The 23786-nt window shown below is 37.7% G+C and overlaps 1 protein-coding gene across 1 annotated transcript; it reads left to right on the top strand.

Annotated features, from left to right (window-relative positions):
* Nucleotides 1–1820: 1820 nt before the first annotated feature.
* Nucleotides 1821–15487, top strand: LOC141316619 (protein phosphatase 1 regulatory subunit 36). The gene is made up of 9 exons (XM_073832807.1): nucleotides 1821–1879; nucleotides 1987–2079; nucleotides 2164–2252; nucleotides 2349–2418; nucleotides 2507–2605; nucleotides 2760–2891; nucleotides 12648–12845; nucleotides 14901–15107; nucleotides 15214–15487. The coding sequence occupies exons 1-9, from the start codon at nucleotides 1821–1823 to the stop codon at nucleotides 15485–15487; spliced, it is 1221 nt and encodes a 406-aa protein (XP_073688908.1).
* The last annotated feature ends 8299 nt before the right edge of the window (nucleotides 15488–23786 follow it).

A 23786-nucleotide genomic window follows, 5' to 3' on the forward strand; every position in this document is an offset into this window, starting at 1 on the left:
ATACAGTCAAGCCCGAAATTATTCATACACCTGGCAAATTCTGACTTAAAGTTACTTTTATTCAACCAGCAAGTTTTTTTTTTTTGATTAGAAATGACACAGACGTCTCCCAGAAGATAATAAGACGATGTGCAAGAGGCATCATTGTGGGAAAAAAATTATTACTCATCTTTTATTTACATTTGAACAAAAAGTGGCATGTCCAAAATTATTCATACCCTTCTTAATAAATCAATAGAAAAGCCTTTATTGGCTATTACAGCAATCAAACGCTTCCTATAATAGCTGACCAGCTTTTTGCATGTCTCCAATGGTATTTTTGCCCAATTATTTTTAGTGATGAGCTCCAACTTTTTCAGGTTGGAGGGTCTCCTTGCCATCACCCTGATCTTTAGCTCCCTCCACAGATTCTCAATTGGATTTAAATCAGGACTCTGGCTGGGCCACTGCAAAACGTTAATGTTTTTGTCTGATAACCATTTCTTCACCACTTTTGCTGTGTGTTTTGGGTCGTTGTTGTGCTGAAATGTCCACTGGTGCCCAAGACCAAGTTTCTCTGCAGACTGCCTGATGTTGTTGTTGAGAATTTTGATGTATTGCTCCTTTTTCATGGTGCTGTTGACTGTGATTAGGTTCCCTGGTCCACCGGCTGAAAAACCCCCCCAAAACATTAGGTTCCCACCACCATGTTTGACAGTGGGGATGGTGTTCTTAGGGTCGAAGGCTTCTCCTTTTTTACGCCAAATGAATGCTACATCATTGTGGCCAAACAATTCAATTTTTGTTTCATCTGACCATAAAACAGAAGACCAGAAGTCTTCTTCTTTGTCCAGATGAGCATTTGCAAATGCCAAGTGGGCTTTTGTGTGCCTTATCTGGAGAAGTGGTGTCCACCTTGGTCTGCGTCTGTGGAATCCAGCGGTGTGCAGTGTCCGTTGGACTGTCTGCCTTGAGATGTTGCCACCAGCAGAGCCCAGATTCATCAGGATGGCCTTGGTGGTGATCCTTAGATTCTTTTTTTACCTCTCTCACTATCCTCCTGTCCAGCACAGGTGTCACTTTTGGCTTCCGACCACGTCCTCTGAGATTTTTCACAGTGTGGAACGTCTTGTATTATTTAATAATACGCTGCACTGTAGCCACTGGAACTTCAAAACATTTAGATATAAATGTTTCCTGACTTGTGAGCAGCCACAATGCGCAGCCGCAGGTCCTCAGTGAGCTCCTTTGTCTTAGCCATGACTGTCCACAAACCAACAGCAGAGAGCTTCTGTTTTTCACCTGTTGAGTTGATTAAAACAGCTGTTCCCAATGAATCAGGGTAATTAGGATGCTTTAAAACAGCTGGGACTATTTGGAATGGTATAGAACTTTGGATTTTCCCATAGACTGTGACAGTTTCCAAAGGGTATGAATAAGTTTGGACATGCCACTTTTTGTTCAAATGTAAATAAAAGCTGAGAAATATTTTTTTCCGCAATGATGCCTCTTGTACATCGTCTTATTATCTTTTGGGAGAAGCCTGTGTCATTTCTGGTCAAAATAATGCTGGTTGAATAAAAGTAACTTTAAGTCAGAATTTGCCAGGGGTATGAATAATTTCGGGCTTGACTGTATATATATGTATATATATATACACACACTACCAGTCAAAAGTTTGGACACACTTCCCCAACAAAGAGAATAGGGAAGTGTATCCAAACTTTTGACTGGTAGTGTATATATATACAAACTTTAAGAAGAGCATAGTCAGTAATATGGTCGAGAGAGAAAATTAAGGTTTTACCGGATTCCTCCAAATTATTGCATAACAGATAACAATGCCTTCCTCTGGACGTTGGGAGTGGAGCGATGAAACAAAAAACCTGGAGTTCATACGGTAAAAAACTGAGTTTGGTGCCATGTCTCAAATATTTTATTATTAAGTTTTTAACACTCTGTCACTGTTTGGTTTAAATTTGCAATTTAGTTTTCTTTTGTTTGCAGCTTTGAAGCCAAAGAAGAGGTAAAAGAGAAGAAAAAAACAAATACATCTAAATCCCAAGAGCATTCAAGAAAGCCTTTGGAGAAGTGGCAAAAGTACTTTTTGTTCACAGTGATCATTCTGTAGGATTTTGATGTGTTATTCTGAGCAACTGATTTACTCAGTTTCATTTTTCAAAGGAATACAGTGAGTCCCGCTCAACTGGAAGACTTCAAGACCTCAATAAAATGCTCACAAACAGAATGTGTCACAATTCAGAATGTTAAATGTAAGTCCATGTACTTTGCTTCATAAAGAAATCACAATGACAAATAATCTTTTCACCATAATTAAGATGATTTAATATACATTAAATGTGTTACAGTGGCAGCGGTCTGTTTGCTACAAAAGAACGACAGGTTTCCCATTCCTCCACGTTTTCTGTCTCTGCTAAAGTGAGTTTTATTTGTGTTCTCTTTTATTTTACTATGCATTTTTGCTTTTACATTTTCATACTTATATTTTTGCCCAAAATGTTTGCAGAAGCAAAGAGCTGGATGAGCTTCTTGCCAATCTCCTGCTCTACTTTTGTTGCTACTTTGAGAAGAAAGCTCTGGAGGAAAAGCCAACATTTGTCATACCGTGAGTTTAAATTTGGATGCATGAAAGCATGAAATTATTAAAGAAAGTGCTTAATTACTGAAATGGCATGATTACGATGTGTATATATAACTTATTTAGTAACCTACCACAGCCCTTTTATAATTGTATTCATCTGTGACGATTGCATTACCAGCGGGCAATCATTACTCAGTGACTCTGAGACGCAGATGACTGCTAAGCTGGATCTGGCACAAAGGCAGCTTGCCGTCTATTACTTCAGACTGCAGATGAAGCTGCTGCCTCATCAGCAGCAAATTTCTGACAGGTCTGCTACCATACCTGCCATATAAATTATGTGTTTTTTCTGCTGTTTTAAATTGAGAGTTCACCCAAAAATGAAAATGTGCTGTTTTTTTATTTACCCTCATTCCATCCCAGATGTAGGTGACCTTCTGTCTTCAGTAGAACAAAAGATTTTTAGCTGAAACCATGGTATCAAAGAACACAATAGTAATACCCATGGCTTCAGATGATACAGTTGAAGTCAAAAATGTACTAACACTTTGCAAAATCTGCAAAATTATTTTAAGAGAGATCATATAAAATGCATGTTCCCTTCCAGAGGGAACTCTACGCTGCGTCCTGGTGGACACTATGGGAACTGCCTCCAGCGTGACCGGCTCTGAAGCTCTTATAGAACAACGACAATGAACTTTGACATTGGCCGGCGCCAGCCTATGACATCATCACAAGGCGCCTACCAGTATAAAGGTGTGCTTGTGAATACATCAACCATCTTTTTGTCCTTCAGACTGACCTTGTTCTAAGCGTGAGTAGAATGATGATTCCTAGAGTAAACAGTTCGGGAAATGTACGAAATCCGTGTCAGAGAAATCTGACACCAGATGACGTGCACAACCTGTTTGTTATGTGTTTGGGTAAAGAGCACGCGCGCTCTGTTCTTGAGAGTGCAGAGCGCGTTCATTGTGAGAGTTTCTCTCTAAAGAAACTCCGCTCTCGTTGTCCCTTTTCCCGAGGGAATTGGGACATTTATCTGCCCTGTGCGGCTCGGGTCCCGTTGCAGCCGAGGCTGCACGGAGAACGAGCTTGCGGCGGTTACAGATGAAGCGCGTTCACGAGTTGAGAGATGTGTAATCTCTCACGCTCGTCAGCCGCGAATGAGGGCGAGCTGCAGGCGAAGGATGTATTGTTTTCTGACATCCTTTGATACAGCAGCAAGTGCTCTACTGGTTTTAAGCCAGGTGAGCAGGATGTGGCTGTTAAGGGCGAAAAAGTTATTTTCTGAGCTTTCACAGCCTGCCTGCCCCGCGTATGATAAGCTGTTGTCTGTTATGAACCGCGCTGCGGCCTGCTTTGATCTGCGTTCAAAGCACGGGCAGGGGGAGATGGCTCATAGCAGTTTTTATGAGTAATCTTCCCTGGCCATGACAGACCAGCCCCCATGTGCATCCCATTCCTTCCTGATCTATATAATAAGATCGGGAGGGCATGGGATAAACCATATTCACACACTCATCTATGTCAGCATGTTAGTTATGATGATGCAGAGTGAGTGCGTGAGTATGGCGGGGCGTCGATGTCATTGCCTGAGGATATGCTTGCTGTCTCTTGGTGGGAGTGGCGTCGACGCTGAGGGCATACGTGGCAGCGGGTCAGGCTGGTGCTGCCTGCACACAGTGGCAGTGTTGCGGGCGTACCAGGCTGATCTGCTGGAGGATAAAGACCCGGTCTTCATCCCCACCCAAAACACATGGGGGAGCCTGGCCCCTCCTGGCCTGCGGGCCAGAGGCAGGACCAGGCGGTTTGTGTGGCCACTCGAGACCCTCCTCCTGGGAGGAGTACTGTAGGTCTCAGAGGAGACGTGATGTGCGATGTAGGAGAGGGGATCGTAGGGAAACGATCCTCTCCCTTCTCCCTCACTATCGTTCGACCACCTGTCCTTTTCTCCCCCATAAGACTCTGGGGCTGGGCTGACGTTAGATTGATAAACTCAATCCGTTGGCCTGGTACATGAACTGACATATATGTGGGTAAGTATATATGTTTAGGTATGTATTGTTTGTCTACCAGCTCCACTTGGGTGAGACATATTGTAGTATTCGAGCCCTCTATTGGGCTCTACTGCCCCCAAGTGTCAAGTGTAGCCAGGTCTCCCCTCGTGTTTATCCAGTGTGTCGAGACCTCCACTTGTAATACTCCCATATGGGGTGAAGCGTTGTTAGGCTTCCTCGTTTCTCGAGTATCCTGAAGCCTCCGCTATGTTGAGCTCAGCTTAGACTTTATTTATACATACGTATACATAGTTGAAGTGTTCTAGAAAGCCCTGTGAGCATTGTTAGGCCTCTTCGAGCTGCAGGAGATAGCTCTGCTGAAGCCTCCGCTCCCTGAGACCTGGCTAAGTTTGTTACCCTTAGGCATGAGTGTAGTCAGGTCCCTTCCCTGTGTATCTTTGTATCATATAAGTGAGACCTCCACTCCTGAGTGTTTCGGTTTTAGGGCGAACAGAGCGTCGCTAGGCTCCTCTCTGCCCAAGAGATGCTTTCTGCTATAGCCTCCGCTCTCCTTAGAGCTTGAGTGTCGTTAGGTTAACACCTCCACTCCATATAGCTTTCTCAGTGGCCGAGTGTCGCAGGCTCCCTCTATCTCAGTGTTCTGTCTAGCCTCCGCTCCCCAGAGATACAGGCCGCATACAGCTAGTAGGCACTTTCATGCCTCGCTAATTAATTTAGTAGAGTGCCATCCGCCACTCACTAAGACCAGGTGTTGTAGGCTAGTTTCCTTAGAAACATTTAAGAAGCCTCCACTGTATACAGCTCTGCTTCTAGCATGGAGCTTTCTGTGAGCCTTGTCACTTTCAAGCGTGGGGTGTAGTTAGGTCTCCCCTCCTCTGAGGGTTCTCAGTTTGAGACCTCCACTCTGAAGAGCTTCCTTAAAGGTTGAGCGTCGTTAGGCTACTACGCGCCCTAGAGAGCCGTCTTGCTGAAGCCTCCCCTCTCCAAAATGTCCGCTTCTGGGCTATGCTATCGCCCGACAAACATGTGGTGTTTCCCTCGCTATGCTCGGGCACCCCCTTAAACCCACAAGAGTAGTGATTACTCACACGAATTCTTGAGTATTCTCTAAAATCCACATGAGTGGTAAGTGCACTACTTAGGCACTTTTTTGAAATCCATACTTATGGTAAAGGCCCCCCCTGTGTGCTGGGACCTTTTCTGAAATCCTATACGGTGTGGGACACGCAGGGAAATCCTCCGTTCCCATTCTTTGAGTTGGTTTCAAAAACCTTTAAGTTTTCCAACTCCATTTGATAGCACAGTGTAACAGGTCTCCTCTCTGTCAGAGCCACAGTACTAAGACCTTCACTCTCACAGTTATGGCAGCGGGTAGGCCCCAGTGTGCCCCGCTGACTGTTTTTGGGCGAGTGCTGATTCTCCACTCACCAAAACCTAGTGTCGTAGGCTTCTCTCTTCAGAGATGCAATCTCGGAGCCTCCACTATACAGCTTTGCTTTCAGCATTAGAGCTCATCTGTGAGTCTTATAACTTTACCTCAAGCGTTGAGTGTAGTCAGGTCTCCCTTCCTTATAGGGTATGTACGAGACCTCCACTCTAAGAGTTTTCTGTAGGATTGAGCGTCGTAGGATTCCTCTCGCTCGACAGAGCCTTTTTACCGAAGCCTCCCCTCTCCAAAAAGCTCCGCTTTCAGGCCCTGCTACTGCCTAGAGATTGCAAGATGGTGATTTCCCTCGCTATGCCTGGGCACCTCCTTAAACCCACAAAGAGTGGTGATTGCTCATGCATGTCTCTGAGCACTCTCTAAAATCCACATGAGTGGTAAGTGCTCTACTTAGGCACTTTTCTGAAATCCATACTTATGGTAAAGGCCCCCCCTGTGTGCCGGGACCTTTTCTGAAATCCTATACGGTGTGGGTTACGCGGAGAAATCCTTCGTTCCCATCTTTTGAGTTGGTTCCAAAACCTCTAAGTTTTCCAACTCCAATCCAGGTAGCACTGCTAGCAGGATCGAGTGTAGTAGGCTCCCGCTTGCCTCCACTCTCCAGAGACTCCACTCAGGTAGTTTCGTTGGCTAGGCCTTTTGAGCCTCACTGATTACCTCCAGTGTTGAGTGTAGCTAGGTCATGAGACCTCCACTCTTAGAGTCATCCTCTGATAAGCACAGAGTGTCGCCAGGCTCCCTCTCGTTTGAGAGTGTTCTTGCTAGAGCCTCCACTCTCCAGAAACGCCACTCAGGTAATCCTGTGGCATAGGATGCTGAGTCCACACTGATTACTTCCAGTGTTGAGTGTAGCTAGGTCATGAGACCTCCACTCTTAGAATTGTTCCCTGCTAGCACAGGGTGTTGTTAGGCTTCCTCTCGTCAAAGCCTCCACTCTCCAGAGACTCCACTTAGGTAGTCTGTTGCATAGGCTATTCAGCCTCACTGATTACCCCAGTGTTGAGTGTAGCTAGGTCATGAGACCTCCACTCTTAGAGTCGTCCTCTGCTAAGCACAGAGTGTCGCCAGGCTTCCTCTCACTTGAGAGTTTGGCTAAGCCTCCGCTCTCCATAGTTTCCACTTAGGTGGTTCTATTGCTTAGGCTCTTGGAGCCTCATGAATCACCTCCAGTGTTGAGTGTAGTGATGTCTCCAACCTCCACTCCCAGAGTTCCCCCGCAAGCACAGAGTGTTGCCAGGCTTCCTCTCGTTTAGAGAGTCTTTCTGGAGCCTCCGCTCTTCAGAACCCCCGCTTAGTATGAAGGCTTAGTGATAAGCTTCACTACTTTCTGTAGTGGTGAGTGTAGTTAGGCCTACTCTCGCTTAGAAGAATCAGGCCTCCACTCCTTGGAGTTCCGTGCTTGGGTAGCCGAGCTAGCCATGACGTCGGCCCAAGCGATTCTCGCTGGTAGTGGGGAGTGATGTTCCTTCTTGACTCCTCATTCAGTCAGTTGTTCACTTACTCCTCAGCATGGCGGCGTTGGTATAGACGTTCCCATAGTGTCCACCAGGACGCAGCGTAGAGTTCCCTCCGGAAGGGAACGTCTAGGTTACGTATGTAACCCTGGTTCCCTGAGGACAGGGAACGAGACGCTGCGTCTCGTAGCCATGCTTCGGGCCCCACTTACGTCTTCATCAGACAAAAAGATGGTTGATGTATTCACAAGCACACCTTTATACTGGTAGGCGCCTTGTGATGATGTCATAGGCTGGCGCCGGCCAATGTCACAGTTCATTGTCATTGTTCTATAAGAGCTTCAGAGCCGGTCACGCTGGAGGCAGTTCCCATAGTGTCCACCAGGACGCAGCGTCTCGTTCCCTGTCCTCAGGGAACCGGGGTTACATACGTAACCTAGACGTTATGTTTTATTTAGTACTGACCTGAATAAGATATTTCACGTTAAATATATTTACATATATATTTATTTTCAAAAGTTTACATACACTTGATTCTTAATACTGAGTTGTTGCCTGAATGATCTGCAGCTGTGTTTTTTTTTAGTGATACAGTAGTTGTTCATGAGTCCCTTGTTTGTCCTGAACAGTAAAACTTCCTGATGTTCTTCAGAAAAGTTCTGTAGGTCTCACAGATTCTTTGGTTTTTCAGCATTTTTGTGTATTTGAACCCTTTCCAACAATAACTGTATGATTCTGAGATCCATCTTTTCGAAAGAAATAACTATTACAGAAGTTTCAAATGCTCACTGATGCTTAGGAAGGAAAAACTGTGCATTAAAAGCTGGGGGTGAATACTTTTGAATGGACATTAAGTACTGTTCTTCAGAAGCTATTACTTACATGTTCCCCAGAAGACAAAATAAGTTAAATTTAGCCTGATCTTCAAATTAAAAAAAAATTCATCCCCCGGCTCTTAATGCATGGTTTTTCTTTCTGGAGCATCAGTGAGTGTTTGAACCTTCTGTAATAGTTGCATATGAGTCCCTCAGTTGTCCTCAGTGTGAAAAGATTTCAAAATCATACAGTCATTGTTGGAAAGAGTTCAAATGCACAAAATGCTGAACACAGCTGTAGATCATTCAGGTGTATGTAAACTTTTGAACGGGGGCATTTTTATAAATTCAACTATTATTTTCTCTTGTGGACTGTATGTAAACGTCTTTTATGTAAAATATCTTATGCCGGTCAGTACCGAATAAAAAAATAACATGCATTTTGAATGATCCCTCTTAATTTGGTAAAATAATTTACATTTTGCAGATTCTGCAAGGTGTATGTAAACTTTTGACTTCAACTGTATTTTGAGGTCTTATGAAGTGAAACAATCCGTCTGTGCAAGAACTGAACATTATATACAACATTATTACCTGTAATCCAGAGCCTCAGGCAAATAGGGAAATCAGATTCTCAGTTAGTTTTGATGAACTGGTTCAATTCACTAGTTTATTTACATAATCACACAATTATATTATTAAAGCACCCAATAATAATGTTAAATGTGGATGTTTAAAAGATTAGTTAACTTCCAGAACAAAAATTTACAGATAAGGTAGTCACCCCATTGTCATCCAAGATGTTCATGTCTTTCTTTCTTCAGAAATAAATTTCTTAAAGAAATTGTTTTTTTTTGATGAAAACATTTTAGGATTCCTCTCCATATAATGGATATGTATGGTGCCCCCAAGTTTGTACTTCCAAAATGCAGTTTAAACACGGCTTCAAATGGCTCTAAACGATCCCAACTGAGGCAGAAGGGTCTTATATAGCAAAAAGATCGGTTATTTTCTAAACAAATTGACAATCTATATACTTTTTAACCTCAAATCCTCGTCTCTGCGATGTGCATGCGTAGTCTGTGTAATCCGGGTCAATACAGTTAGGGTAGTAACGTCCTACAACCAGGGGCGGCTGGCCCATGGTGGGCGATAGTGCATCGCCCTCCTTGAGCCACACGAAAAAAGAGAGGTGAAAAAGAGTCTTATTTTGCTGGTCCTAGTCTGCATATTACCGTACAATCAACAGCCTGAATGTCACTTTCCAACCTAAAAACCCCGCCCCCTTGGGGCGATCTCAGTCAGATTGAAAATCGCCCCAGCCGGTCTCATAGAGTTATATTGTGAGATTTTTTTTTTCACATTTTGAACCTTACAATGCATTTCAATGGGCACCGGGAGGGCTCGCCCCAACGTGATTTCGTAATACGCACTGATGCGTGCTCGAAGATGTACAGCACGCACGCGTAGCGAGACGTCTGAATGCATTGGCCATGCTTTCAATGGAGAGGGAACTTGTCAGATATGCCTGATTTTAATGAGAGGGTAATTGATCACTTTGCCTGCTTAAAAGAGAGGCGAGCAAAATTTCAATACAAGTGATGTGTGTTATTAAATGGTGCATTGTTTATGTTATCACGGCCGTAGCCAGCTATGAGGTCACCGAGGTCCGGACCTCGGTCATTTTTTATATTCAAAAATAAAATGTCAAGCTCTTTGAATGATTATTTAGCCGTTTAAACCTCCTAATATCACATAATTGTATGCAATTCATGTTGCTGCGAGAAGCTAGCGCAGTGAACGGGGCTTGATAACGCGTTGAGAGAGCGCGGGTGCAGCAGCCTCCGTTTGTTGCCAGATCCACCTAATATACATGTTTTTTGACTCGTTTGTCCAATTTAGTGTGACACTTTGGGACGTTTATAAAGTGGAAAGTTGAACGTTAGTTTTATGCCAGTGTCATTATTCTAAATAAAAATTCCCTCAGCTAAAAAAAAAACGAATGTAAAACATTATACTGAATAAAAAATCTTTCACAATCATCTACATGTCTGTCTATTTTGAAGTTTAGGCTATATGTAGTGCATTTGTGGGTGTTATTATAGCACAATTCTTAACACCTTACTTCGGACCTCACTAATATTCAAACCCTGTTTACTGTTGTATTCTTCAAATGTTGAATTGTAAATAGTTGTATTGATTGCATATTGGCAGCCAAATTTATACTGAATATGTTCTGAAAATATTTGATTAATTACAGTTTTAATATGAGAAATAAAAAGTCTTTAATTGTAAAGCAGTATTGCTTTTTTTTTTTTTTACTCTTAGAGGGCAAACTAGTTGATGACAATGTGTCTCTTGATGGCCATGGTGGAAGTGTTTCAGTGTATTTGAGACCATTGCGAAAAATGTAATATAGCTATTCAAAATACTGTACAGTTTGTACAATTCATGCCTGATGTTGCCATCTAGGAACAGGGAAACCAAATCAAACAATGTAATGTAATGCTGTAAAGTTGGCTATCTGAATTTTATCATAATTTTACCCATTAAAGCGGTTATCTTTACCATCATCGGAACAGTTGCCCCCCCAGAGATATTTGTCAGGAGCCGCCACTGCCTACAACGCTGTTTTACCTTTTTTTTTTGCAAAGGACGTTTGATCTTCTTTGCACGTTCACTTTGTAAACACTGGGTCGGTACTTCTGCAGCGATGTAGGATGATTTTAAAGTTGGAGAAGAAAACGAGATGGGAGTTTTTCGACATACCCTAACTGTATTGACCCGGATTACACAGACTTCACATGCGCATCACAGAGACGAGACAAGACGAGCATTTAAGGTTAAATAGTATATAAATTGTCAATTTGTTTTGAAAATAACCAATCGTTTCGCTAGATAAGACCCTTCTTCCTCGGCTTGGATCATTTAGAGCCCTGTAAAGCTGCATTTAAACTGCGTTTTGGAAGTTCAAACTTGGGGGCACCATACATATCCATTATATGGAGAGAAATCCTGAAATGTTTTGCTCCAAAGCCATAATTTCTTTGTGACTGAAGAAAGAAAAAAACATCTTGGATGACAAGGGGGTGAGTACATTATCTGTACATTTTTGTTCTGAAAGTGAACTAATCCTTTAACACATCTAAAGCATATAAAGTGAATAAACTAGACTTCACTAATCAGCTCACCTTTTTAAACAAAGAGAAACCATAAAAATGTTTATTTCGTCCCTTTATTCAAGTGTTCGGTTCTTGCTTGCTCATTTCAGCGAATCATCTGTCCTTGGTCAAACTGTTTTCTCAGTTTAGTGACTGTTGAAGGAACTGGAGCGCTGAATCAGTGCATTGATCATAGGATCGGATATGCTGTTTTTGGCTCATGTTGGTTTTGATTGAGTAAGATCTTGAGTGTGGATCTGTGCTGCTTGGACCGCAAACTATTTAAGATGCTTCGTTCTGATTTGGTGACTGGTTCATCCAGTTTAACAAAAAGAACCAGTTCAAAAGAACTTCAGACTGTTTGCCTGAGGGTCTGAATTACAGGTAATAATGTTGTAAATAATGTGCAATTTCTTGCACAGACCAATTGTTTCACTTCATAAGAAGTCAATATATCACCAGGAGCCACATGTATTAATTTTGTGCTTCTTGATATGCTTTTTTATTCTCAAAAACATGCAACCAAGGATCACGGTTTCAGCTAAAAATTTACATTTGTCGCATTTTTGGGTGAACTATCCCTTTAATGAGCAAAGTGATGAATAAAAGCATGCCTGATTTATGTCAACAGAGTCAGGATGTCCCTAAACGCGTCCATTGACTGTGACATGCAACTAAATGAGGTTTGTGCACTGATACTTAAGTACTTAAGTCGCTGGGGTATATTTGTAGCAATAGCCAAAAATACATTGTATGGGTCAAAATTATTGATTGTTCTTTTATGTCAAAAATCATTAGGAAATTAAATAAAGATCATGTTACATTAAGATTTTTTGTAAAATTCCTACTGTAAACCTATCAAAATGTAATTTTTGATTAGTAATATGCATTGTTAAGAACTTAATTTGGACAACTTTAAAGGTGATTTTCTCAGTATTTTGATTTTTTTGCACCCTCAGATTCCAGATTTTCAAATAGATGTATCTCGGCCAAATATTGTCCTATCCTAACAAACTATACATCAATAGAAAGCTTATTTATTGAGCTTTCATATGATGTATATATCTCAGTTTTGAAAAATTTAACCTTATGACTTGTTTTGTGGTCCAGGGTCACACATGTGGTCTTTACATATAATGGATTTGAATATTCCTCTTCCTCAGTGTCTCCTCAGATTTGTCAGCTATGCTGCATGGGTGACCTTTGAGAGACGGGGCCTACAGAGCATTCAGATGGAAACTGGACGCTTGTTCAACTCAAACATGTTTAACCCCGCCCTGAATAATTCAAAAAAAGGATCGAAAGAACAGGAGAGCTCACAAAAGAGTCAATCTAAGGTTCTGAATTCCCGACAAACATCACTGAATAACTGGTAAGAGAGTGGCATAGTCTAACAACAAGGGACAACTGGGTAAAATTATAATGTAGTCTAATAACCTTTAAGTGATAAAATAATTATGACTCATGCTAATGATAATTTCATATTCTTTTTGATTGTTAAATATTTTATTAAATAATAATGTATTTAGAATTGCATTCTTTTAATTTAAATATAATATTGTTTTAATTAAAATATTTTATCAACAGTGTGATATTTAGGATGTTAGTTTTTTATAATATAATTAATATAATTTCAGTTAATGAATCAGATTTTTAGCAGATGGTACATTTTAAATCATATAAAAAATATTAAATATTGTATTGTTTTTGTTAAATATTTAGTGTTTTTTTTTTCGATATTATTTTACATTTTAATGAAGCCGAAAAAACCCAAGCATAAATTTGTGAATAATTAAGCAAATAAATAGCTAGAATAAAACTAATACTATGTTAAATATTTGTATTAAATAATAATATACTTAGAATTGTATTGATTAATTAAAATATATTGTTTAATTAAATTATTTTACCAACAGTGTAATATTTAAGCGGTTAGTTTTATAATAGAATTAATATAATTTTAGTTAATTTAATTTATCAAATTTTTATCAAATAGTACATTTAAAATCATAATTAAAATTAGTTAAAATATTTTATTATTTTTGATAAACATTGAGTGGTTTGTTTTTTTATTTTAGATATTATTTTGCATTTTAATGACGTCTAAAATACCCAAGCATACATTTGTGAATAATTAAGCAAATAAATAACTAGAATAAAACTAATACTACTTTAAATATTTGTATTAAACAATAATATACTTAGAAGTGAATTGATTAATTTAAATATAATATTGTTTCAATTAAGATATTTTATTAACAGTGTAATATTTAAGATGGTAGTTTTATAATATAATTAATATAATTTCTGTTAATTTAATTAATCAGATGTTTTGCAAATAGTACATTTAAAACCATAATTAAAATTAATTAAAATATTGTTTTTTTTATTAAATATTGAGTGGTTTGTTTTTTATTTTAAATATTATTTGACATTTTAATGAAGCCTAAAAAATTAATTTGTGAATAATTAAGTAAATAAATAGCCAGAATAAAACTAATATTATTTAAAATTTTTGTATTAAATAATAATATATTTAAAATTGTATTGATTAATTAAAATATAATATTGTTTTAATTAAAATATTTTATCAACAGTGTAATATTTAAGATGTTAGTTTTATAAACTAATTAATATAATTGTAGTTAACTTAATGAAACAGATTTTTAGCAAATAGTACATTTAAAATCATAATTAAAATTAATGAAAATATTGTATAATTTTTGTTAAATATTGAGTGTTTTTTTAATTTTTTTATTTTAAATATTATTTTAAATTTTAATGAAGCCTAAAAAACCCAATCATTAATTTGTGAATAATTAAGTAAATAAATAGCTAGAATAAAACTAATATTATTTAAAAGTTTTGTATTAAATAATAATATATTTAAAATTGTATTGATTAATTAAAATATAATATTGTTTTAATTAAAATATTTTATCAACAGTGTAATATTTAAGATGTTAGTTTTATAAACTAATTAATATAATTGTAGTTAACTTAATGAAACAGATTTTTAGCAAATAGTACATTTAAAATCATAATTAAAATTAATGAAAATATTGTATAATTTTTGTTAAATATTGAGTGTTTTTTTTTTTATTATTATTTTAAATTTTAATGAAGCCTAAAAAACCCAATCATTAATTTGTGAAAAATTAAGTAAATAAATAGATAAAATAAAACTAATATTATTAAAAAAAATTGTATTAAATAATAATATATTAAAATTGTATTGATTAATTAAAATATAATATTATTTTAATTAAAATATTTTATCAACAGTGTAATATTGATGTTTTAATATTATGTTCTGTCTTACCTTTGTGAGTAATTTGATGTAACTTGATTGAAGTATTCAAGGAAATTCAAGTAAAGATTTAGGCTTTTACTAACCTGCCTTCTCTCATACCTCACTTTGACCCAGGAAGTCCAATAGTCTTCCTCCCCTGAACAAAATCATAAACCAGCATTCCCCTCTGATGGTCTCTCTACTGCCTACTCCACAAGAAAAGGCTTCTCACCTGTTTGGGCGCTTCAAAGGTCCTAAACCGCCCTCGACTGAACACCGTGATTCAGAGCCTGTGATGGAGGGGCTCAGAGAGCAGCTTAAAGAGCAGCTGAAATCTCTTAGGTAATACTTCATAAGTGCCATACTAAAAAGCATAGTATGTGTCTGTTTTGCTTTTGTTTCTAAATGCCTCTGTTGCCTGATTGCATTTACTTTCATTTGCCTTTAGCTTTGGAATCCTTGGAAAGCCTTTGAGCCAGTTCAGCTCAGAGACACTGAAGCTTCACAGAGGGCAGAGAGAAGAGGAGGCTGAGAACGAGGAAGAGGAGGGTAGTAACAGAGATGTGGTGAACGCTGAACCACGCGTACACATCAGGAGTAACAAAATCTCTGTCGCCGGCCAAAGATCACACACCACAACTACAGACAAACACATGCGCTCTAGTCGAGCTGACTTAGTCTCCAGAGCTACCACTGAAGCGGTGTCCTCAGATACAGAATAAATCGGAAAAGCATCTCGGACATCAGTGCACTTGTGTTTTATATCATGCAATTTTCTTTTGTTTTGTTTGATGGATTGATTTATTCACAACATTGCATTTTAAATGTATTTAAATTTGCTAAAATAAATTAAATAAACTTTTGATATGAAAATACAAATTAATTTGTGAATATTATGTATTATTTTATTCAGAAAGTAAGGTAAGAAACAGTAAAGAGGAGACAGTCATGACCTTTTCGTATGCGTTTTTTTTTTTTTTTTTTGATTATTGTCATCCTTTTCTTATCAAAATGCTTTCTACAGATGTGAAAACGCAGAAAATCGAACCGGATCTGAACTTTTTTTGACGGACGAAAGTTCTGGAGTCAGTGTGCACTGCAAAAAATGCTTTTCTTACTTATATCTTTTGTCTTGTTTCCAGCCAAAATATTTAAAAATTCTTAAAAAATAAATAAATAAATAAATAAATAAAATCTTAAGTGAGTTTTTGCTTAGGACAAGCAAAATAATCTGCCAATGGGGTAAGCAAAAAAATATTATTGCAAACAGAAAACAAGATTATTTTTCTTACCCCATTGGCAGATTATTTTGCTTGTTTCAAGCAAAAATGCACTTAATTTTGACTTGTTTTTTTCTGAAAACAAGAAAATAATTCTGGAAACAAGACAAAAAGTCTAAGTAAGAAAAGCATTTTTTGCAGTGTGTCCTGTTACTCCTATGCTTTCCATTTATTTCATCATGTCCTCTCTCCTTTTTATTTTTTCTTGCACATGCTCTACCATTTCTGGTGACAATGTTCACAAAATCCAGTTAAATGCTACCTGTAATTTTAAGTATTTAATTTATTGTTTCCTATTGTAAAGGGCATTGCACATTGAGTCCAAAATTTTTGCATGTTAAAAAAATAAATGTTGTGTCAATCACGTTTACACACGGCCAACAAAAAAAATGCTTTTCTTACTTAGATTTTTTGTCTTGTTTCCAGCCAAAATATCTAAAAATTCTTAAATCAAGAAGGATTTTCTAGACGAGTAAATTTTTTTTTCTTGTCTCAAGAAAAAAACAAGTCAAAATGAAGTGAGTTTTTGCTTAGAACAAGCTAAATAATCTGCCAATGGGGTAAGAAAAAAAATCTTATTTTAAACAGAAAACAAGATTATTTTTCTTACCCCATTGGCAGATTATTTTGCTTATTTCAAGCAAAAACAAACTTAATTTTGACTTGTATTTTCTGAAAACAAGACTCATCTAGAAAATCCATCTTGATTTAAGAATTTTTAGATATTCTGGCTGGAAACAGGACAAAAAAGAAGTAAGAAAAGCATTTTTGCAGTGTGTAAACACAACATGAGGTCGTATTTATTTTTAACATGCAAAAATTTCGGACTCAATGTGCAATGACCTTTAGAATAGGAAACAATAAATTAAATACTTAAAATTACAGGTATCATTTAACTAGATATTGTGAACATTGTCAAACACCGGAAATTGTAGAGCATGTACACGAAATATAAAAAGGAGAGAGGACATGATAAAATAAATGGAAGGCATATTTTGTCTTGTTTCCAGCCAAAATATCTAAAAATTCTTAAATCAAGAAGGATTTTCTAGACGAGTAAAAATAATCTTCTTGTTTTCAGAAAAAAAAACAAGTCAAAATGAAGTGAGTTTTTGTTTAGAACAAGCAAAATAATCTGCCAATGGGGTAAGCAAAAAAAAATCTTATTTTAAACAGAAAACAAGATTATTTTTCTTACCCCATTGGCAGATTATTTTGCTTGTTTCAAGCAAAAACACAACACAAGGTCGTATTTATTTTTTAACATGCAAAAATTTCAGACTCAATGTGCAATGATCTTTAGAATAGGTAGCATTTAACTAGATTTTGTGAACATTGTCAAACACCAGAAATTGTAGAGCATGTACAGGAAATTTAAAAAGGAGAGAGGACATGATGAAATAAATGGAAAGCATAGGAGTAACATACTGGAATGCAGTGTAAACAAGGCAGGAAATAGCTGAACTGTTTTCTAATAAAGCAGCATTAATTGTCCGAATATGACATGGAGCTTTGTGTAGGAGTTTTTTAACTCCAGAAGATGGCACTGATGCAACATTGAAGTTTGTGAGCTGCCTTTAAAACACACCGAAGAAGAAGAACTAGAAGAACGAACGACAAGAATTTTCTGCAGTGTTGATGTTGGAGTCTAGGCAGCGATGAGCGATCGGTTTGTAAAACCAGGTAAGAGTGTATAGAAATAATAATACATGTTTATAAAAGTCGTCATTTAAAGTTTAAGCGTGAAGTGTGATATTCAGAAGTTCCTGTTGTCATCAGTGTCTCGTCGCTCTCATTCATTCCCGGATACATTCTTTTGGAAGTTTTCTTGACATTTTCTGGGAGCTGTAAACGATGACGGGAATGGTTGTGATTAATACAGAAAAGCGCGATAGAAAAATAACCAACATAATATTAATTGATTCTTAAATAAATTAGTGTTTGACGTTTGACAGCTCATGTTCTCAGACGTGGCAGCTACTCTGTTAAAGGTACAGGACCGGTGTTAATTAAACACAGTGGCGACAAGTCTGGACATTCATTTCTACATTTCAGCAGGGTTGTCAGGTCATTAAAAAAAACAAAAACAAAACACCAGGCTAACCATCCCAATAATTATTGCCACTCCCAACCAGGATATTTGAAAATAGTGGTGCTTTTAACTTCTTTTAATGTTGTTAAAGCATTGAACATTTATTTTGGCCTTTTTTAATTCAAGGAGAAAACATTACAATGTAACATTTTAAGAATTATATATATATATGCACTACCGTTCAAAAGTTTGGGGTAAGTAAGACTTGTAATAGTCTTTAAAGGAACACTCCACTTTTTTTGGAAATAGGCTCATTCTCCAGCTCCCCCTGAGTTAATAAGTTGATTTTTACCGTTTTGAAATCCATTCAGCCGTTCTCTTGTTCTGGCGATATCACTTTTAGCATAGCTTAGCATAAATCATTGAATCCTATTAGACCAGTAGCATCGCGTTCAAAAATGACCAACGAGTTTCGATATTTGTCCTATTTAAAACTTGACTCTTCTGTAGTTATATTGTGTACTAAGACCAGCAGAAATGTAAAGCAGCGGTTTTCTAGGCTGATAAGATTAGGAACTACACTCCCATTCCGGCGTAATAGTCGAGGAAGTTTGCTGCCGTAACATGGCCGAAGCAGGCGCATTAATATCACACAGCGCCTGAAATTAGATCCCAGCTAGGTAACTTCCAATGTGACCGGTGCTAAATTTGTGTAATTCCGGTTGTTGCAGCTGTCAGAGTTGCAGCTGGTAAATTGTTAGTGGCTGGATTTACCTGTGTGTGATTAGCTATGGTTCTGTGCATTGTAAGGGGCTGTGATAGTAAGTCGAAGACGTAATCTACTACCATCTTTCATAGAATTCCCACGAAAAAAAAAAGCAATTTCGACTAATGAATCAATGGCTGGCTGCTCTGAACATAGATCTCAAAACACCGTTAGAAACGATCAAGAAATGGCGTGTTTGCTCCGAGGATTTTGAACCAGATGACTATTTGGATAGTTTTACCGATACTACAGCACGGCGTCTAAAGGACACGGCGATCCCAACAATCTTCAAACTAACGTTACAGACAGAACAACAAGGAGCATCGCCCACGGCTGTAAGTGAAACATGATTAATAGAGTCTGGGAACGTGACGTCAGCAACGCAATGCATGTTGGGAATTTAGGTAACGGAGCTGCGGTAAACACTGTGTTTGATTGTGATCGTGAAGTTTTAGTCTACTTTATTCTGCATAAATAATACTTTTTGGTGAACTATTGTTGTGTTGTTAATTGCCACAATCTCACCGATTACCAGCATGTACGCCGACTGTCAAATGTTTGATTTTCCAGCTTTCCAGCTTGGACAATCACCTTGGATCCCAAGTGTCCGAGTTAACAAAACGGCGTTGCATGGCGTGGGTACAAGCAGTTAGACGGAAAAGCATTAGTTGACTAATATGTGCCCCAGCGTTGTTATGAAACCATGAATTAAGAAATTAATGCTGTCAAATCAGTTGCTCTTAAGGAATGTCATCCAACATAAACTTTTCTGTGTAAATATGTTCATGTATTGCGTGTATTTATATGTATATACACATGTACATATAAAAAAATTTAATTATTTATATATACACTAGTTAACATTTGAAGTGGATCGAAAGCTTTCATCAAAGTTGTCATAATAAAATCATGTCTTAGGACTTTAACTTTTTTGATCCACTTCGAATGTTGACTACTAATATATGTATATATATAGATATAGATATAGATATAACACGTATAAAATATACACATGTATGTGTACTTATACATAGACAAACAATGTTTTACAGCCTTTAGTTATGCCGCGTTTCAGGCAACCCGTTACCCGTGTTTTTCCAGCCTTCTACCGGTGAAAGTGCACTGGAGCGGCTGTCAAACCTGTGATTTCCCATCTGTGAACTCGTACTAACGTTAGATCAACGTACTCCCAGTTCCGAGCTCTGATATACGGTGCGTTGTTTATGCAAGTGGTACATGGTGGGAAAATAGTCTTTAGGACAATATAAAGTTGCATTCAAATTAATAATAATAAATGCGCTCAGACAGTTTGGCACGACTTGCCTGGAACGCGTGACTGGTGGTTTGAAGTCGTGATTTACGGGCTTTAAAATCTGCCTGGAACGCAGCATTAAACATGCATTATCTGTTTTGCATATTGCATACCACGTTGCAGCAATAAATTGAAAAAACACGAACATTTCTATATCCCTTTATTTGTGGATAACACACTGATGTAAATGTGCACAGTTCACAGTAACATAGGAATCAACTAAATTGAAAAGTTCAGTTCCACTACTACTATAGTGCAAACACAACAGGTGTAAGATGCAACAGTGCTGTAAACTTTAAGTCTCAAGAACACAGGTAACAATGCAGTAGGTAAAACGGCAAATAACACTACAAACAAAGTAGGAAACAACATCTGGGAATGTTACGTGCGTTAAGGCGGTAACTCATTTAGATCGTCCACCACTCTTTATGCTCGTAAGGATCGAGCCGTTGATTATTTTTAGTTTTTCTAAATACCTCAGCTTTGACACTTCATTAAGCTTTTCTCGGTATGGAAGATTTAGCTTTTCCTCGGATCTGTGCATTGTTTTTTTTTTTCTTTTTAATAGTAGCCTACTATCTTGTAATACTGACGGCTGACGACGTTACATAAAACATGGCGGCAACTACCCATAATTCTACGCGCAGTGACGTAGTTGGCCAAGCTCTATTGCTAACGTTACCTGTGAAATGCAACCCCTGACGACTAGGTTTGGGCGAACAGTTGGCTTAGTATTTGCTATGACCAAATTCCATGTGTGATTGCAAAAGAAAGTTATTGCGAACAGTCGGTGGTGTTTTAAAGTCAGTTTTGAGTAAAAGTGTACATCATGAATGTAAGCCTGAAAATGCAAACTGACAGTATGCATTTAAAATCTTTATATTATATAATGTAGCAGGAATAACTTACTCTTGCGACAGCTGGCCATTAGGTCCACTCGGCGTGTGACGTTTTTTCTAGTTTATTTTGTCAAACCGGAAAAAAAAATCGACTATTGCAGGATGCAGCATTGCATCCAAGTCCTCGGATGTTGCGACCTGACACTTCCTCATCAGGTAGATCCACCCTTGCCATCGATGGCAATACCTAGTCCCACTCGCGACAACACAGGCACTCACTTTTAGTTGGCATGGGTTGGCAAGCCCCACCAGCGCGAATCTGCTCTCCTCATCCCTTCTGTCCCAGGCAGTTCAGACACACTTTCTTGTCTTTCGCGTACCAAAACCTTAGCTTCAGTGAATTCTGGTTCAAATTGATACGGTTTAGGATCTGCACCAAAGTAAATATCTTCTAAATCGTCTCTCACAAATGTCTCCATGGCGAGGAACGCTGTCTGTCTGTGCTGTGCACGCACGTTGGATATGTTGACGGAAGTAAACATTTGCACATGTGCTGTGTGGTATTACTGCGCCTGCTTCGGCCATGTTACGGCAGCAAACTTCCTTGACTATTACGCCGGAATGGGAGTGTAGTTCCTAATCTTATCGGCCTAGAAAACCGTATCTTTACATTTCCGCTGGTCTTAGTACGCGATATAACTACAGAAGAGTCAAGTTTTAAATAGGACAAATATCGAAACTCGTTGGTCATTTTTGAATGTGATGCTATTGGTCTAATAGGATTCAATGATTTATGCTAAGCTATGCGAAAAGTGATATCGCCAGAACAGGAGAACGGCTGAATGAATTTCAAAACAGTAAAAATCAACTTATTAACTCGGGGGGAGTTGGAGAATGAGCCTATTTCCAAAAAAAGTGGAGTGTTCCTTTAAAGAAGTCTCTTCTGCTCATCAAGGCTGCATTTATTTGATTAAAAATACAGAAAAAAACAGTAATATTGCAAAATGTTTTTACAATATAAAATAATGTTTTTTTATTTTAACATACTTTAAAATAGAATTTATTCCTGTGATGAAAAGCTGAATTTTTATCAGCTAGTCTTAAGCGTCACATGATCCTTCAGAAATCATTCTAATATGCTGATTTATTATTAGAATGATCAGTGTTGGATAATATCAACAGTTGTGCTGCCAAATATTTTTTGGAACCTGTGATTTTTTTTTTTTGTTTATTCAAAATATAAATATTTTATAACAACGTAAATTATTTATTATTAACTTTTAATAAACTTTTAATTATTAACTTAATCCATCCTTGGTGAATAAAAGTATTGATTTCTTTAAAAAAATAATAAAAAAATAAAAATGTACTGACCCCAAACTTTTGAACGGTGTTATATATATATATATATATATATATATATTTATTAATGGGGTTAATAGCGGTAATTTAGATGTCCTTTCGGTTGTATTTAATTACAAAACCCTTTATAATCAATAATAACATTTAAACTTATTTCATATTTTCTGTAAACCTTATTTAATGTTAAAGGGATAGTTCACCCAAAAATTAAAATTTTATGTTTATCTGTTTACCTCCAGGGCATCCAAGATGTAGGTGACTTTGTTTCTTCAGCAGAACACAAACGAAGATTTTTAATGAAAACCATTACAGTCTGTTAGTCATATAATGGCAGTGGATGGGCACCAAACCTTTAAAAGTAAACAAAAACATGCACAGACAAATCCAAATTACACCCTGCGGCTCGTGACGATACATTGATGTCCTAAGACACGAAACGATCTTTTTTAGCGAGAAACTGAACAGTATTTTATAATTTTTTACCTTTGATACACAACAATGTCCAACTGTCATGAGCGCATGCTCAGCATCCTGTGCGTTTCCTGTGTAAGCGCTCTGGCGTAGTATACGCAAATACCATAAGGGGAAATCGGTGAAAAGTCAACAGTCCCGGATGAGTTTGCTCAAGCAAACATAATCTTTTAGTTTTAAATCGGTTTGAACAATCAGGATAAGCGCAAGTCATTACCATTTTGAATAGCCGCTATACCCACAATGTCTGTGCTCTATGTTAACAATGAGTGTCGTATACACGCGACAGATCGTTTCCGGCGTTTGCGTATACTACGCCAGAGCGCGTGCACATGTAACGTGCCTGATGCTAAACTCGTGCTCATAACAGAAGGACATTGCTGTGTATCAAAGGTAAAAAATGATATAAATACTGTTCAGTTTCTCGCAAAAACCGATCGTTTCGTGTCTTAGGACATCAATGTATCGTCAGGAGCCGCAGGGTGTAATTTGGATTTGTCTGTGCATGTTTTTGTTTACTTTTAAAGGTTTGGTGCCCATCCACTGCCATTATATGACTATCAGACTGCAACGGTTTATATTATATCAGACTACTATATTTATATTAGACTTGTCTTAGTTCATCGCAATCTCACAAACTTGCATTTTAATGAATGAAGCTCTCTGCACTGCATACTGAATCTATTATTTACATCGTCTCTACACTTAATATAAAGAAATAAAGAAATACAAAACTGCTTTCATGATCTGTGCGGTGAGGAGCAAAGATGCGCTAGAGAAGTATTTCTATTATAGTCTGCGGTTATTATGGCAAAAGAGCATTGCACAGCGAAACATGGACAAATATTGCTATGTTTTTAGTAGGGTTGGGAATCGAAAATCGATTCCGATTCTGGAATCGGATACTTGTTATAAAATTAAAATTTCGATTCCTCGTATCGATTCCTGGGTGCATTTTT

Source organism: Garra rufa, unplaced genomic scaffold, assembly GCF_049309525.1.
Source record: "Garra rufa unplaced genomic scaffold, GarRuf1.0 hap1_unplaced_120, whole genome shotgun sequence".
Classification (NCBI taxonomy): Eukaryota; Metazoa; Chordata; class Actinopteri; order Cypriniformes; family Cyprinidae; genus Garra; species Garra rufa.

Coding starts and splice junctions, on each gene's coding strand:
- LOC141316619 (XM_073832807.1), top strand. CDS start 1,821: ATGCCTTCCTCTGGACGTTGGGAGTGGAGCGATGAAACAAAAAACCTG. Junction 12,846..14,900: donor CAAACATCACTGAATAACTG/GTAAGAGAGTGG, acceptor ACTTTGACCCAG/GAAGTCCAATAGTCTTCCTC. Junction 15,108..15,213: donor GAGCAGCTGAAATCTCTTAG/GTAATACTTCAT, acceptor ATTTGCCTTTAG/CTTTGGAATCCTTGGAAAGC.